Source organism: Varroa jacobsoni, unplaced genomic scaffold (assembly GCF_002532875.2).
Source record: "Varroa jacobsoni isolate VJ856 unplaced genomic scaffold, vjacob_1.0 scaffold_630, whole genome shotgun sequence".
In the NCBI taxonomy this organism is placed as follows: domain Eukaryota; kingdom Metazoa; phylum Arthropoda; class Arachnida; order Mesostigmata; family Varroidae; genus Varroa; species Varroa jacobsoni.
Genome location: NW_019213532.1, coordinates 63,285 through 80,653, shown reverse-complemented (window position 1 = coordinate 80,653; position 17,369 = coordinate 63,285). Strand labels below are relative to the sequence as shown.

Sequence of the window (17,369 nt, the reverse complement as noted above, 5' to 3'; positions counted from 1 at the left end):
TTTAATGTCACGCTGTTTCCTGCTTTTGGTAGGACGCCGACCAGAGGCAATACTGGATCCTCTTCCTCTAACATTGTGGTATTGCCAGAAGCAGATTCTGGCTCATGTACGCGGTCTTGTCAACATCCAAGTATGCCATGAACATTTCCTCAGGCTGCTAGAGAAAACAAGGATATTAAGGCTGCTCATCAACCAGCTGAAACAAGATATCCGTAAAAGCTCTACCGCCCCAGTATCCACATTGAAGTCAATGATTGCTGCGATGCTTTCTCTCGTTCATGTATCATTAGTCCTCAAGGCGAATGCTGGTTTCAGTATGCCACCCGCCAGACATGAACACTTCAACTCGGATGATTCTGCACGTTCCGAAAGTCCACCAACAATCAGTTCTTCCGAATCCTTTGCAGCTCCTGGTGCTACTGCAGGGGCAGACGAGGCGATACAGGGACAACCCGTGCCTCAGCCGCCAGGCCCATTAGGGCCTTCAGATCCTCGGATTAGCGGACTGCAAAGCGTCTCGTGCGCTGACAGCCTTTCAGTGTCGATGTCGCTGGGAGGCGAAGAAGCCGCATTAGACGCCGTGTCCGTCAGATCCGACGAGAGTGATTCACTACTCGCTGAACGACTTGCCGGCATGTTGGAGTCGGCGGATAATGGTCGCACGCGCACAGCTGGTGGCGGCTGTGGGGAAGAGCTGCTAGTCGATGTTGAGCTGGCCGAAGAGACAGCGGAAGAAGCTACTGAAGTTCGAGATGACGATTTTGACGCTCTCTTCGATGAAGAGCAGCTATTAAATGCAGCCTCGGACCGCTCACAAACGGTAGCGGTCGTCGTCCTTAAAGTTCGTGATATTCAGCTCGCTTTAGCCAATAAGGCCTTTCTTTACCAAATGCACTCTATCGAATTTGAAGAGAATGCTTCTATGGACAGGTGGGTTAGCATTAATTAACGTAGCGCTACAGATTAAACAAACCTAGATTTAGTGAAATGTAATGACTGAACAGGCTCACAAAATTAAACGTTGCATTTTGTATTTAAACTGAATTATGTTCTTCCCTCCAAACGGCGGCAACTCATATTCAATTGTGCGCTAATTTTTCGCACTTAACATCTAACAACTTGATTGATTTTGTTGCTAACAGAAACGAAGCTATGAGGCCAACAATTCATTCAAAGGAGAGAATACCTTTGCCCACAGTCCATATAACGTTTAGTACTTCATGTCAATGTAAAGGGATCGTTTAGCTGGTTGTATTGGTTACGCCCTACTGCTTTTGACTTGAGGCAGTATTCGTTGAGAGCAGTAAATTAATACTAACACACTGTTATTTAGGGAGGTATACCACGCAGAGTTCAGCGCTCGAACTCGAACAATGGCTCAGCAGAACGGTCTAAATAAACAACTCGCTGCGACGTGTTTGGCCAGTGGACGTCTGGATGTCGAAGATCCCCAGCGAATTCAGCTGCTGATCCAGGTTAGCACATCGTTCCATCAATTTCTACTACCTACAAATTTGTTAAAAAATGTTTGCGGAAAAGCTAAAGAATTCAAATGGGATCCCAGACATAATAATAATAAAAAACTCAAACGAGACTCATCAGTAATTTTCAAAACTATTCAGCTGTTTATGCTATAAAAAGCGTATTGATTTTTCATTTGGTCTTTGAAAAACTTGAGTACTTCGGTGACGTACTTAGCCTCTAGGATTACAATTGGCTGGCTGTTAGCGCTACGCAAATATCGCTACCAGCTGACATCACTAATGGACACTGCGCTTAGTAACGTCTATCACGGCTTCAATTCGAGGCATGCACAGTTCGCACCCAATCATTCCTATTGTAAAATATTTTCAGTCGTAGTTAAGGGCTCCTTCGGAGCGGTAGTGAGCGAGTCGACATTAATACGCCAACGTTTGCTAAACCTTCGCTCAGTCATGCCTCTTACATGCTAACACAACAAATTCATATCTGAACGGTTAGCTTGTTATAAACCTTTATTCTAGAACGTGCTGACGCGGTCACCCAGCAAACTCTGCCGCAATTTGCTTTTGTGTATCGTTTTGGTAAAAATACCATTTATTAAACACAAAAAATAACTTCTCATTACCAGAGACGCCTTTCTAAAAATAAGCATGGCGGCATGAGGTCCCGTCACTGTCTATATAACGTTACTGCTTAGTTTTTTATTTTGTTTTTACTCACAACGGAATTTGCATCTATAGAAAACGCTTTTTTGCCGTTAAAAAATGGAAAATGGCTTCATAATTTCTCTGACAGAGTGCTGCTATAACTGACTTTAATCAAGTTCCTTGATTTCATTGAGAACTTCTGCTTGCTTTTGAGGGGCAAGGTCTGTACTAGGTGTTCATGAAAAGTCTGAGCAATAATAACTCTAGACACGTTAATCTGAACCGTGAGATATACATCGAGTAGCCAGAATCATCAAAAATACACCTTTGCATTTCTTTGGTTAGCTGCAGAGTTGTTACCGTGCTTTGTCTGTCGTGTTCAATCCATTTCGGTGCAGGAAAATAAAGCTCGGTGCCTTCAGCAGCTGTGTGCTTAGCCGAGATCAAGGGAAAATTTAAAATCGATGGGGGTTCGTCTAGATACTGGATAATAAATGATTTTTACCCTTATTTTGATGATGAATTTAGCTGCGTCAGTTTATGGTTTTGCTTTAGAACAGTCGTTGTCCTGGTATCGAGTGTAGCGGATGCTCATGGCGTGCTAAGGAAAAGTTAACCAAAAAAATACCTGCCAGTATATAGCTGCCAAAATGCAATGTCGTGTACTAAAGCATTTAATTATTAAACGCTGTAATTTATGAAGTAGTTTCAAGTACGAAACTCGGTGTAGGCACACCTTATTCCGCGTTAAAAGAGGCCGGCTATCTGAAGTCGCGTTTGCCGGACGTAAAAATGTGAAACGTTTATTATTTACTCCATGATCCGGGAAATAGCCGATCCATTTGTCAATGTCTTCTGTGATGAAAACCGAATAAGCTTTTTGGGAGAATATTCATGGAAATGTACTGGATGTAGATGTAACTTGGCTTTCATTACTTCTGCGTACGATGATCTGCAAGCAGGATTCCAACTTAAGTAGGCTTTCTAAAGAGTACCTAGAGGTTTGGAACGCTGAGATAAGCAAACGGAGGTACAATTCGGATAACTATGTTTAAATGTTTTGTATTTTGCTTTTGTTAAGTCGTCAGGCATTCTTTCAAATGGCTGACTTCTAATCCAAAACGGAGTGTGTTTACGTTCGGATTCGAACGTAGATCACCACGTGTCAATATACTTAGCGCGCCCATACAGTACCCATTGCGCTATCATAGGGACAAGTACGCAGACCTGTTATGCAGGGAACATTTTTGCATGATGTCATAAGCGCCTGTAATGGCTTCCGTTTCACAGAATTTTTAGCTTAGTTAATCTGCGCTTTCCGTGCCCACATCTGCTTGTACGGGTAGGGCTCAATGGCAATAACGCAATAGCCCGAGTGGTGTATCGCATGGATGAATGAATTGGCAAGTCCGTACGAGAAGCTTATGCGCAAGACGCTCTCTAAATAGTTTTAGCCGGTAGCGTCAGTTCTAGCGGTCTGTAGATCTCGAAACCGCTCGCAAGCAATTCACGGAGCGTGTGTAATGATCAGTGCCCGTTAGGTGTTTGACGAATACATTTTGTGAAAGTATGCTGACAAATTTTCTATGTCCTGTTGTAAAACGTTCAATGGGTACACTCTGGACGAGAAGGAATAACCGTGGCAACCGTAAGCCATGCGTTTTGCGTTATTTAAAGCGTCGAATGTGCATTTCGCTAGTTTCACACACTAGCCCGAGTAAATGAGCTCTGAGAAAACAGAACCACTGACAGTTTGGACTTCAAGGTTTGCTCAAATCGCTTCTGAATTTTGCCAGTTCAATCAGCCTACTCGCTCCTCCCTTCACCGGCCTATTGTGAAGTAAATGAGCAGCTAGATATCTTGGCATTAATACCGCTACCTCATAGATATAATAGATCCTTATCGGGAGCTCCCCGATCTTTTTCTTTCTCTGTAGCTCTAGTCCTAGCTTGTACTGCGTCAACTATCGCTTAGTAGCGATAAGCATCGGCACAGAGCGCGTCTATAAGCAGTGCAAAGCTTAGGCAGCATAAAACACGTACCCAAGAACGCCGTTTTGCTAGTGATGTTGCAATAAAATTCGATAAAGCATGGACTCATGACGCTTTATCGTACAACATCTTAGTGAGCTTATTGAGCGAGATCAAAGCGAAGAAAACGGATGAACATCCGTCTTCTCCGCTATCGCATTGTAGCAGTTGGGGAATTGAAGGGGCAAGCAGAGGGAGAGACGGTATGGGGTTCTGCCGAAGCGCAAGGTGGCGGAGAACAGTGGTCGAGTTGTAATCCTGTAACTTGCGAACAAAATAGAGCGAACGCGATCGAGGAAAAAGTTTAGTCACTTTTCGTCTGTATACATCCCAATGGCCATGCGGCCACGTGTGTGATCTTGTCTTACGTGCCGTTCGTTGACTCAACGATTGTCTACAATAAGCAGATACGAATAAGAATAAATAAGAATTCTCATTGTCAGTTTTTCCCACTTGTTCAATTACATATTATGCTTACCAGCTTGTATGTTTATAAAACTGGATTAAGAATGGGGCAGTATTCGACCGCTGATCTTACATAGCAGTTTCCAACAAGCTTTGCAGGAGTCAGATCGGATCAGGTTCGGTAGGTCAACACGTTATATGATTTATTATATGAGGCAATAGCTAAACTGTGTAACAGCCTTGACAGTGAGAAGCGTGGTTGTGCTTTAACATGGAAAATGCTCGAACTAAAACATTTTTGGCGAAGGAGCAGCGGCCTTAAGGAACGGATCTACGTGTCAGTATTGCCGCCGTAGGCGGTGGCGCTGTCATTTTGAACTTTAGCTCCTGAACTGCCTTATACATTAGGGGCTAAAGACAGCAAGCACAACGTATTCAGAGGATTTAGAGGCCGGAAGATCTTCTATAAGATATCCAACGTATCAGCAACCATATGAGTGTAGCTGCAAAAAGAATCAGAGCACCTAATCGTCGTTGATGTGGTGCTTTATAGAGAGGACATGTTGTCTACTGCTTGTAATATTCGGCAAAATGTAGCCAAAGTTTTCATATTGTTATTATCCAGCAAGCGTCTTGGAAACATAAACTGGACCAATGCCGTGAAATATAGTACTAGCCGAACGCGACCCCGTCCAACCAACGTAATGACTAACCAAGTGTTCCTCGGAGTTTAGGGTCAAACTTGTTTGCGATTTTCAGTTGCCTACACATAGAAGTATTTGACAAAAGAATATGATACAAGCCTATCATGACACAGAGACGTACAGTTACATAATAAACATATATACTAGATATCTATGCATGGACGAATTGTAACATGGAAACATATTGTTCTGCTTGAATCTTAGGGGCTTGAGTTGAAGCTGAGCTCTGGATCGATAGCCGGACTCGCAGACATGTTTCAAGGTGGCGTTCAGGCAGCCGCCAAGAGTGCAACCGTTCAGGCTAACCATAATGGCAGCGCAGGCGTTCATCATACTAATGGCCGTTCTGTAGATGGACATACAGACATTTTACAGCTGTCAGCCAGAGTACTTCTTTACGATATTAAGGTTAGTTAGTTATGTTTCTATATTTGTAAATTTTCATTCTAAGCAAATCAAAAAACTGAATATATCCTATTTGTAGAATATCTTTCACTCAACAAAGAACCCTTTGATATAATTTCATCATGATTGGATTCGATTATGTACCCTTGTAGTCAAAGGGAGAAAATATTTTTAGACGGCCCTGGTCTCTGAGGCAAACAATCTGACTTTTGCATTTGGTTTTAATCGCCGTCCATTTAGATCTCTGATGTTTAGCTTGAATTTCTTCTTTGAAGCGTTGAGTTGGACTGGAGTTTTAGAACTAAAAAATTTTAATGCCGTCAGGTTCGTGCCTCGCCAAGACAGCTGTTGGTGATTCCACACTGTCTCATAGAAAAACCCGCCACTGGCCATGTAGGGGAGTCCCCACTTTTCGTGCTACCCGTGGCTTTTAGTTCGTTGGACGAAAGCGTCGAAAACCTTCTGCGAAATAATGGCAACATAGGTTAGTATTAAGAACAATACACAATAAGCGCCTAGTGTGCGTACATATGCTACTAGGACTGAGTGTCTGTCTGTTTTATATCGTCTGTCAACCCACCCCAACGTATAGTTATCGCTTTCTTTGAGTGTTGATAGCTTTTCATTGTGAAGTAAGTTGCGCCATAGGATGATTTGGTGATATTTTGTGCAATTTGTTCGAACTGATACTTTTAGGACAATCGCTGAAGTGAAAAAAACTAGGCTGTAACTGTGATTTTTATCGGGCTATAGTTTTTGTTAGGTTAGGTGTAATACGAATTTAGATCCCTTAATATGAATTATTAATTAGTTTGGCAAGGCTAGGTAGATAAGAGCAGAATATCTGCTTAAATGTAACCGGTCATGTAGCAGAATGGGTATTGGTATGTATGTACATAGGCCGTTGTTTCCGCTAACCTAGTTACGCTAGCAGCAAATCAGATTAAGTAATTGAGAGAAAAATGGGTGCGAAGTGAAAAATGGTCGGTTTAGTCTCTTTAAAATATGCCGAAATCTTCCGTCTCCTCCGATGTGTGTCTGTTTTGCTGCCCAAAGTGGCCTACGTACGGCTTTGGTGTAAAATTTGCGGGCTAGGAAAAATACATTATACGATGGAATGGGCTACACTGCTGGTCTTGATAATTATTGAAAATTCTTTTGAAGCAAGCAGTTTATTTTCTCACGTAATCGACAACTTTAGTGCCAGTCGCTTTTTAATCTGGTTTTAAGGTTCCTCATTTTCTGTTCACGCTGTGGAACGAATTTCGGACATCACGAAAAATTATTTTTTTTTGCCAGGAAAAAGTTAATTTAAATCGAAATGCACAGAGATCCAAATTATATATATATAGTTTTATAATATATATATATATATATATATATTGTCAACTTGAAGTTTTAAGTTTAGCCACATTTATCTCTAGGTGATTTCTTAAACACCTATTACGAGTTCCTAGTGAATTTATATTGAATAGTTGTTTGCTTTTTCAAGCTCTATAAAATATGCGCAAAACTAATTTTGATTGAGACGTAAAATGGTTGAAAATCTGTAGAGTATGTCAGTATCTCAGTCTGATATTACGGGTTACCTACAATCAGACGAATACAGTGACACTGATTTTTTAAGGTGCCACTAATTATAAGGTAACGGAACCAATGGTAAGCCTTCATTTAAGTAAGGGTTAGGTTAATTAAGATCTCAACAATCACACAGCTGGATTAGTACGGTAGCTTGAATGTCGTATCAATCAAACAAACTTTTTTTATGTAAGAATAGACCGATCTATTAACTATGGCATGGAAACAAGATCTTTGGAACATTTCCATTGTGCGGCTAGTATAAGAATCATATTTTAAAAATGAGAAAACGGAATAGCTACTAGCTTGGCCTATTCGGCTAAGCAAAGGAGGGTCACGGACACAGAGTAAGTGTCTGTGTGTATATCCAAGCTATAATGTTCGTTAGGCGGGACGTATAATATAACTCATTCTTTTAATCAATGAAAAAAGGGTGCAGACCGAAATCTCCGTTTCTGTTTCGTGTCTAATGACTTTTATAGTGGATATGGCCTTTATTGTGGTCCGTTTATGTGTATGTATCATGAGCGGGATTTGAAGCTACCATCCACTATTCCCCATTCAACAAAGAAAGGTCCATAATTCAAATAACTAAAAACTTAGGACATTATTGCCATACATTCCAGACTTTTTATCTCTAACAAAATCAAATATAAAGTATCTAGATAACTCTAAATAATGTGCATAATATGTGAGAAAAAGCTTGCATAAAAATATGAGAAAAAAAAACAAAAATATTTCACTTACATGTAGTTATTCATCAAAAGCGATCTGATACACGGTTTGAGCTCAGGTACTTTGCAATAACTGCAGTAGCGCAGTCTAAGAAGGTCCAAATTTCAACAAGTAGGAAACGCCGTCGTTTCACAGCTCTGTCAGAGAAAACATAAGCAAGCCCATCTTGACTACATCATTTCTAATGGGGCAGGTCTTTGATGCTATACTGAAATAGAGATGGCAACCAGAATTTGTTCACACGAGGGAGGTAAATTAAAGAAAAAAAAAGTATTTAGAGACGTAGTAGTAACTACACCAAAGGAACTTATGCAGGATGCGTCTAATGGTCATCTTCGGCCTCTGAGATCACTGGGCTGCAGCTTAAATTTTTTGCATCCAAATCGAGTCATTCACCTTGAATTGCGCCTAGCAGTTTGTTGCTGCAGAACAATAGTGGTAAAGTTAGACAAAGATAAAATATAGGTGTTTTAAAGACGGAGCTATATTGTTAACAAATGTTTAGTGCGGATAAACGCTTGCTGTCTGGTTTAACATGTTCAACAAGGCGTCATTACATTTCACCGTGACCTCCCTGTTTGTTTTTTCTCCTCCTTGTATTTAAATTCTATTGTGACTCGTTATATTTGATACGATGTATCACAGTATGCCCCGACCTTAATCACCACGTATAACCCAGCGACCTCTTATTACCAGACCCTATACCAAAGCAGAGCAATACTATCAATTTGAATATTTTTCCTATTCTTTACTTTATGACTTCAACATTTCTTTTGTTTTTCTTAACTTGATTAATTTTTTTTTACATCGATGTAATCATTTCTGCAGGCTTTTGCCATAATGTCGTTGCCGGAGAACCATTTAGCTGCATAGTTGCCGTGTAGCAATGACATATAATAAAGCAAACACTATTCCCATCAAAGTATAGGGCGGATTTCACAGTGTTGGAGAGTTTCATGATTTGTGTTCATTATGTGTACCTACGGACCACAGTCGAGGCTCTTACATGATACCCACCTTTGTACGATTGTCGTGATCATCATGGTCTGGACGCATCGAGGCGCCCCATTCAAATGGAGGAGATGGCTTAATTATGAACCTATCCGTGTAAGGCATTAGATTTTGCGATAAGTCAAGCTGGTTACGTACTGAGGCCGTTTGCTTGCCATAGCACAGAATAATGTGATGATTGATGATGAACATAATAATCAAGGTATAATAGATTAGCCGCTGCTAACGTACTTCTGTTCCATGGCGGCCATCATCAGTGCCATAGATACATTTGGCACACTACACATCAACATGTAACGATAACGATAAACGAGAAAAGAACTTCAGCCAGAGAAAAAGAAGAAAATGAAGCGACGCTTTATACTATTATTATGATTGCATTTGTAGTCGGCCTTGGAATAGGCTAGACGTGATGTACAGAAGGCACAAGAGCGCCAGCGTTGAGAGGGACTATGAGTTACCGCTTTATGTTTTTGTTCGTTTGTCCAAATCTGCGTAGTATTTTCCTATTGTGTGACGGAAATCTAGTGATGGCTTCTCTGGCATCGACAGTTCACAAACGACAGTACCATTTACTTACGCATGAAATACTTAATGCATCTTTCTTCGTTTTTCTGGAAGGTGGGAAGCGATATACTGTGCAAAGATGTTGAACGCGGTAGGGAAGACAACTGGGATGGAACGCTTGCCAGTCCAATTGTTGTCAATAATTTTTCTAATATTTGCTGAGATAGAAGACATTTTTAATTGCTAGGTACTTCCCATTTATGAATGGGCAGAAAAAAAAAAAAAAAAAAAGTACAGAACGCTGTCGAAACGTTCTGTACTGCGTACTATATTTAGTTCATATTTGTAGTCCAAAACGAGACGAGTAGAACGGTAGGTTCGTTTGCATCATATGTATAAGGTGCGCGGCAACAGCTGAAGAATAGTCGGAAAGGATGGAGAGTAAACGATTTCCTTCGATAAAGAATTTTGAAAAATAAAAGAGGGAAAAGGAGTACCCCAGTATGCTTTTGCTTTTTATACGACCATTATTATAGGCACCTTTTAACTCAGTTAGGTTAAAATATAGTTGGCCTAGAGATTTAAACTGCACAGCCTGCAATACTCTGAAGATTTGAACGGGTAGCAACAGATTTTCTATAAGATTTAAACAACACATATTAATAGCCTCTTATGTGGTGAACAGTCGGAGAAGCGCAAGTTACTATTTTTGATGTTTAAATAGGCTAGCGTTGGCTTTCTATCGCTTTAAGGTATCGTATCTATGAATTCAACCGTAACAAATTATTTCGTTCGTCAACAGATAAACTTCTGGCATCATCAGCCGGGTTTGCATGTCCAATGGCCGCTGCTGCTATAGGTCCAACGGAGAATGACGCCTTTGGCGCCGGATCCGACTCTAAGCTCATCGGGGAACATCCAGATATCTGCAATACAAATGTGACAAATAGTTCTTGTAACAACTATTATTCAACCGGAGTAATCAACTTCAGTGGTAACAGCAGTGACGGGGGTGCCTGTGGAGTAGGACCGGCGATGGGTGGTGGCGTTACGGGTCACGTCCTGCTGCCGCACCATCATCATCAGCAGCAACAGCTGGCAACACGCTTACAGATGCTGGAAAATGATAACAATTCGCTTAAGTCGCAAAGTAAACTGCAAAAGAAAGGTAAGTCGAAGCAAACGGAAAATAAAAAATACGTTCACTTTTGCATCGACTGACTATTTACTTACTAGCTTATACAAAACCGCGGCTACTTTTCGACTGGCCATGGTCTATTTACATTTCGCATTCTATTTATGCGTACTGACGGAAAGAAGGAGAGATTAGTCGGTGATGGACTATGAAGCTTGCTTCATCTCATACATGAAATGGATTATGGGAAATACGCAAGCACATGTAAATGAATAAATATAACCCAGTTTAATTTGTCACGTTATCTGTGTCAATAGCCCATTCAAGGCCACTTAGTGAACTTAATAAATAAAAAAGAATAAAATAAATAAGGCATACTACTACGAAATTGTTGTGCGGCTCGCTTACATCCCTCGGGGCGGGTTGATCGTGTCGTTTTTTAAAAAACGAGAAAAGTAACTTCGAAATCAAATTATACGTAAAATTTGCGTTTTAAGCGGCGACTGATGGCTGAAATAAATAGCAAAAATCGTGCTCTATTATTATGCTGCTATAAGAAAGCATAGCGCCATTGAACCCACCGTTGGAGACTAATAGAAATGTAGACGACCCGATCGCAAATATATAACCCGCGCGGGGCGTTCTTATGGGGCAGTCGAAAACACAAACTGCTAGTACGTTATTCCGCCACCGTACTCTATTTAGGCAATACATTTCGTCACACTTGTGAAATCTTTTAGCCCAACCGTTGCTCAATTACATCTATTTGCCGTTGGAACTTTGCATTATGCAAACATCCTTAGCTTGGGTCTCAATTCTATATTTCGAATCACATCAGGCAGATCGGGTAAGAAAGGCCATAAGTACTAGTGGTTGTCCGATCGAATGGACCAATCTGGAGGTACATTTGCTATCTTTCCTCTGCTTGCTGTTATACTACAGCACTGCGTATCTGCGTTCTCTGGTGCTTTTGGGCTTTGCCATGTATCCTGCTAGTACTCCATATTAAGAGTAGCAATAGTGGGGTGAGCAAACGTTACGCCGCGGAATAGCCGACCTTCAATTCAAGAGAAGAATGCATTGTTTGTTCTGCTGAGACCGTCACGGCCGTTGATGTCTGCCTGCCTCCCTGTCTGCCTGCCTGCCTAAATGGTTGTGTAGGAGGTTGTCCGTAATATCCGTTCGGAAGTCGGCGGATGAGGTTGTTGGTATGTATGTTGCTACTACGTGGCAAACTCGATGTGCTGGCTTGTTTCGTATTTGATTTGTTATTGCGGTACGGACTTGTGCCACTGTTAGTTCTCATTGAAGGGAAGGAGGCACGAAGAAATAAAAAATCGAAAGAACAGGTCTGTTTTTGTGGTAGAATCGGCGGCGGTGAGAAATCATCGAATGGAACGATGGTTCAAATAACCAACGTTCACCTAATGCCGTTAGAGATCTGTTTGTGCGGTAAATATGTCGCTACGATGTACGACGTATTCAATCGACAGATGCTACCGAGGACGCTGAAACTGACATACAGCTATGACTATGTTAAAAAGTCGTTAACAACCTGCTTAACAAAGCACTCGTTTCATCATAAATTAAATATAAGCGCGTTAAATATAACAGGGTTGGGAGCAAATCGAGTTTTGGTCGAAGACTGATGCAGGAACAATGAAGTCTGTGATTCATCCAGGTTCTACTGTCGGTGGCAGGCAGAACCAGAATCAGATGGTCTGCTTTCTACTATCTACGCCACTTGCACGCACACAATCGGATATACCGCATACCCTTTTTCTGTTCTTGCTACTGCCATTATAACTATCTAACAGGATCTACACCAGAAACCGATGGCCTATAGCCCATGTAGAATATCGTCACCGTGCGATCGTAACTTGCTGTCGTTCGTTGGCTAGACAACTTGATGGCTTGTCATTTTCAATCATTTCTTCTGGCGAATACGTTTATCAAGTCTCAAAGAAACACCGCCAGCATTTCACGGGCTATGTTGGTCGGCGATTGACTACTGGAATATAGATGTCTATTTGTGCAACTCGAAAAAATCTCTCGAGTTTTACATTTGGTGTCGCCGTTAGGGATTCCATCAGACGGCTGGCTCCCTGTACAAAATGAAAAAAAAAAGAATGTCCATACCAGGGTTCGAACCTAGACCACAACTGTGCCTAAGATTAGCAGGCAAATACGTTACCCACGAAGCTTGTGTAATCTGGGCCACGGGCCTTCTATCATGCAGTGCAGTCGCAAAAAAACCGAGTTAACATAGGAGAAGACGGGAAACCAGAACGTGTTTTACGTTTGGCTAATATTTTGGCATCGTAGCTTACTATTATTATCATCATCATTAGTAATCCGCTGTCTATCGCTCAGATTGTCGTACGAGATACGCCGAGAGACACGGCGCCCATAATAAGGAGCGCACATTTAGGGCAAAAACGTCAAGCCGTTGCTGGCAGTTTACGTGTTGGTTTAGAATTAGCTAATCACTCAGTGTTAGATGCTGAAAACTTCCCGCTTTGAGCTCATTCTGATGAAGTCAGCTGTATCGGTACGGTTAATGGACTACGACCTTGCTTGTCAAATAGATCGAACGCGCCGCTAAAGTTGGTGGCCTCTTGAGAAGAAGGACAGCAAAAACGAAGCAATGGTAGGTTGGTCTGCGTGTATTTTTGTGTATGTGTGTGCTTCGTAAGCGAATTGATGGGAGCGGATGGGGCGAACGAGGACGACACGGGGAAAAATAGAACCAAAGGAACTTGGTGGAATGTGCTTTTTGGAATGTATTGAGGGAAGGGGGCGAAACAGTCTTTGGAAAAAGCTGTCTGCTGGCAAAGCAGATGGTTCTTTCTGTTTTTTGCTTTCATTTCTTCCTGAGAGCGGTGACCTTGACAATGCGATATCCCTGACGTTTGTCCTTTTTCCTCCTTTTTTTTTGAACCCTTAGGAAGAGTTTTATATTTATCGTTTGACTGATTTGAAGATCCAACCCTGTCAGTAATTATTACGTATTATATTAGAGAACAGAACAAACCATAGAGTAAAGGAGGATTTGGCATGCAAATAAGACTGATAGACTCACACAGTGTGGTGAGTCATCTGCAGCCATAGCATCTGATCAATAGCGCAGTTATGACACGGTATGATGTCAGTTGCTGAATTATCATTTAAATTTTTTTTGTCAAATATCCACTCATTATAGCTTCTTCAAGATTACAGCTCATTGAGTATGAATTCTCTTGAAACTGAATCATCATATGTGACGATCTATATCATTGCTCATGCCTGGTCCTATTTCAACAGATCAAGCAAATCTCATTCGCATGCTACTGCCATGCATGGTATGCGAATTTTAAGGGCGACTTACCATCTGAAGGACACACTCCGTGGCATACGTGGCACTAAATTATGGATTGAGAAACTCAGACCTTGGAAGAAATATGACAGCACAAAGACCATAAAAACAGTCCCCGTAGTGTTTTTTCAAGCCGACCGGTTTTTTTTCCGTTAAAGTTCCGTTAAAGTAAATAATGATCGTGATATGTTGTTTGGTATAAGAAAATGGACAGCGAGTTGAGGCACCACTCTATGTAGGTAACTAATATGAAATAACGAATTATTTTTATGAAGTTATATCCTCTTCCTGCAAGTGAAATTCCGTTTTGAATTAACAATGTGTACTATATATAGAGACTGTGGGTTTCCCTTGTGTTCGTAAGTAAGCCAAAAATCTATCAAAGTGTCAAGTGGTAAGTACAACGGTTCTATTTGCGGTTTGCCGTTTACCTATGGTGAAAAGCTACAGTTTAAAGCAACACCTACCTAGCGTGTAAAGCCAGCGCTGAAATGGGCAATCAATAACGGTGATGCTCCGTAAGTGCCATCCTCTCAGAGGAAACTTATTTTCAGCTGAATGGCCATGTGAATAAATTAAATTGTCACATCTATGGGCTTAGCGTGAGCGACCAGTTCGTTCACAAAAGACCACTGCGTAGCGCGGTCTTTAGAATGAAATTGTTGTTAAGCTTGTTTGCTTCAAAGACGATGACGGAACGGCAGAACCGGTCAATGGCGAGCTCTGTCTTTACACGTTGCAAGCCTTTTTGTGGACCGATATTAGAGCATTCAGTGAAAGCAGTTTCTAATTTCAATACTACACGGCAAATTACCTTACCATGCGTAAAACAATGAACTTCAAACTAATATTTCTACATTGATTGAGAGCCCAGTGTACGGCGGTGACATCGAATATCCACCTCGGCCCTGTGATTTGACTCCTCTGGATTTATGGTTGTGGGATTTTTTGAAGGATAGGATCAACAGCGAAAACAGTGCGCGTAAAGTGATTGTTAAAATTGACACTAAACTATGTAAAATTACGACATAAATCGCCTCATGCAAGCCCTTGAGAGGATATTTGATAGACATTGTTCTTATGCACAATGCAAATAAACAATTCAACGATTCAAAGTGTATAGATAGTACAATGTAGCAGGAAATCGCGAGCTAATTTATCGATTGTTTGTTGCTCGTAGGCCCAACAGAATGACGAGTCCTTCAAATGTAATTTGTCTTTTGTTACTATTGAGGTAACGATAATAGCACGGAATAACGGGATTCCAACTCAGACAGGTTCTCTGAAATGTATCCAGGGGGTTTGGCATGGCAATACCAAACCAGACAACTATATCTAGTTAATCTTGTAAGAGCATTTGACATATCTGCAAATTTTTATGATATTGGATTCTTAAGTATGATTAGAGTGTCAGTAGGTTTATACAGGTTACAGCCTGAAACTCAAAAGAACTAATATATGTACATATATACAACCTTGTTATTTGCATAAGCCATCTGTTGTTGCACAGCCTTTTAGCTTCCCAACCGAGAAATCCGAGCTTTTAAAAAAATACCCGCAGGAGAAAAGCCTAATTATATCAAATCACATAAATAAAACGATAAGGTTTCACCGACCTTCCATATGTACCCGCCCTATGACACCCATGCTTTAACATCGTATAGATCTTTGAGGGGTTCTGTGCTTTAATCAAACTTTTCCTTCCACAGTATCATGTGTAATGGCAGGTAGAACCCTCTTTTGTCAATCGCATACTGGCTAAGTACCCTTAACTTAATCAAACTAGTAGTTGTCCGTAAATTACATAAGGATTCCCGTATGCCCATAAAAGGAAGGTTTTTTCTATCTACAGATCCAGTTATTACGTGTTGATTATTACGTGTTGCAACTGCCCTTGGGCCGTGTAGCAAACGTAAAACGACGCTTTGCATGGTCGGTAGAATTAAGCTTAATTTTATTATATAGGACCGAGTACCGAAAATCGAACGATTCTTGCAGCATTTCTTACATTGTATTGAATAGTAAACTTATGTGTTGCGATCGGTTAGAGATTAAAGCGCCTGGATTATCATATTATGCCCTTAGCTACTGCACGAAGATGATATATCAACTTCATAAGGGCCTTGCATGTTTCAAGTTGTCTGAGTTTAATCTTTCGGCCGGTAGCAAAACGGCATTTAGTTTATCTCTAAAAGTTAATATCTATGAAAAAGTTATAGAAAAAGTTAGTTATAGGAATAGTGTAATTGTGTGAAACATACCCCGTTAATTAACTAACTGACAACATGGACAAGTCGAAGGTAATCTGTTTCTCATTTTAATGCGTTAAACATAAAAGCGAAGTCAAATTGAGTTTTTTAAAAGCTTATTCGGGAGTATCTGTTTAAGGTTAAAGCTTTTCGTTTTGTATTTGATGCCGTCCAAAAGCCATTGGAACTGGCAAAATATTGTAACAAGTTCTAGTACGTATCGTAGTCGTACGAGGTGTCAATATAGGATTTTTCACTTAATTTGAAGCATCTTGGTAGAACTATTCAATTGATAATACACGTTTGTATGTTTTACGTGTACTCCTTATTAAATTATAAATTATATATATTATAAAATTAGCATTAAATTACTCATGCCACCAACTAGGAATAGAATCATGAAGCCAAATGATTCAGCATATCTTGATGTTTTTATAACATGAGTTCATGCGAAGATACACTAACAGTAGTAGGAGGAAACCGGTTCTTCATAACGAAAACGATAAGTTCTTGCTAACGGACCTAGGAGATTTGAAAAATCAGCTCTTGTCAGATGAATTTCCACCGAGATTACAAACTTTGTTGCTTGACCGAAATTTTTCTGCTCGCCGCTTCCGAACAGACTGAAAAAGATTTTCTTCAGATTCACTTTATATTTATTTTATTGCAATATTCTATTATAACAGGTTGAAAAGATTCGAACATTATCAAAATAGAGTAAAAAAACGAAAAATTTAAATGTTAAAATCAGAAGCTATTTCCAAAAGGTAGATTTGTAGAGTCAGCTGAGTCTTCGACGGCCTTTCTTTTTAGACTTTTATCTTTGAATCCTTGGATTTTGGGGATTTTTGGCCTGCAACCGACCGAATATTTGTTACGGTGTGCGATGGCTTTAAACGATACTTTAATTATTTATTATGAAAAATTTATGAATTTTGGAGTCAGAATTGAAAAAGACGCCTGCATCTAATCAACATATTTGCGCTAAATATCGCTGCAACATGCGAGCGTTCCATTAAAAGCTGCGTTTTTATTTAGAAAAAAGTTCAGAAATGAGTGGATCAATCTTATTTCGAATATTCTATACACACAGTCACACGTCACACACACACACACACACACACA

General features: G+C 40.4%; 1 protein-coding gene across 3 annotated transcripts in view; it reads left to right on the top strand.

Annotated features, from left to right (window-relative positions):
* The window catches only part of LOC111262148 (bridge-like lipid transfer protein family member 3B), a 44,386-nt gene that overhangs the window by 17,791 nt on the left and 9,226 nt on the right, over nucleotides 1-17,369 (top strand). For all 3 annotated transcript variants that reach the window (XM_022836185.2, XM_022836187.2, XM_022836184.2), the window contains exons 11-15: nucleotides 33-930; nucleotides 1,334-1,475; nucleotides 5,474-5,677; nucleotides 5,999-6,158; nucleotides 10,308-10,673. In XM_022836185.2, coding sequence (XP_022691920.1) covers nucleotides 33-930; nucleotides 1,334-1,475; nucleotides 5,474-5,677; nucleotides 5,999-6,158; nucleotides 10,308-10,673 — 1,770 coding nt within the window. The remainder of the gene's footprint in view (nucleotides 1-32; nucleotides 931-1,333; nucleotides 1,476-5,473; nucleotides 5,678-5,998; nucleotides 6,159-10,307; nucleotides 10,674-17,369) is intronic.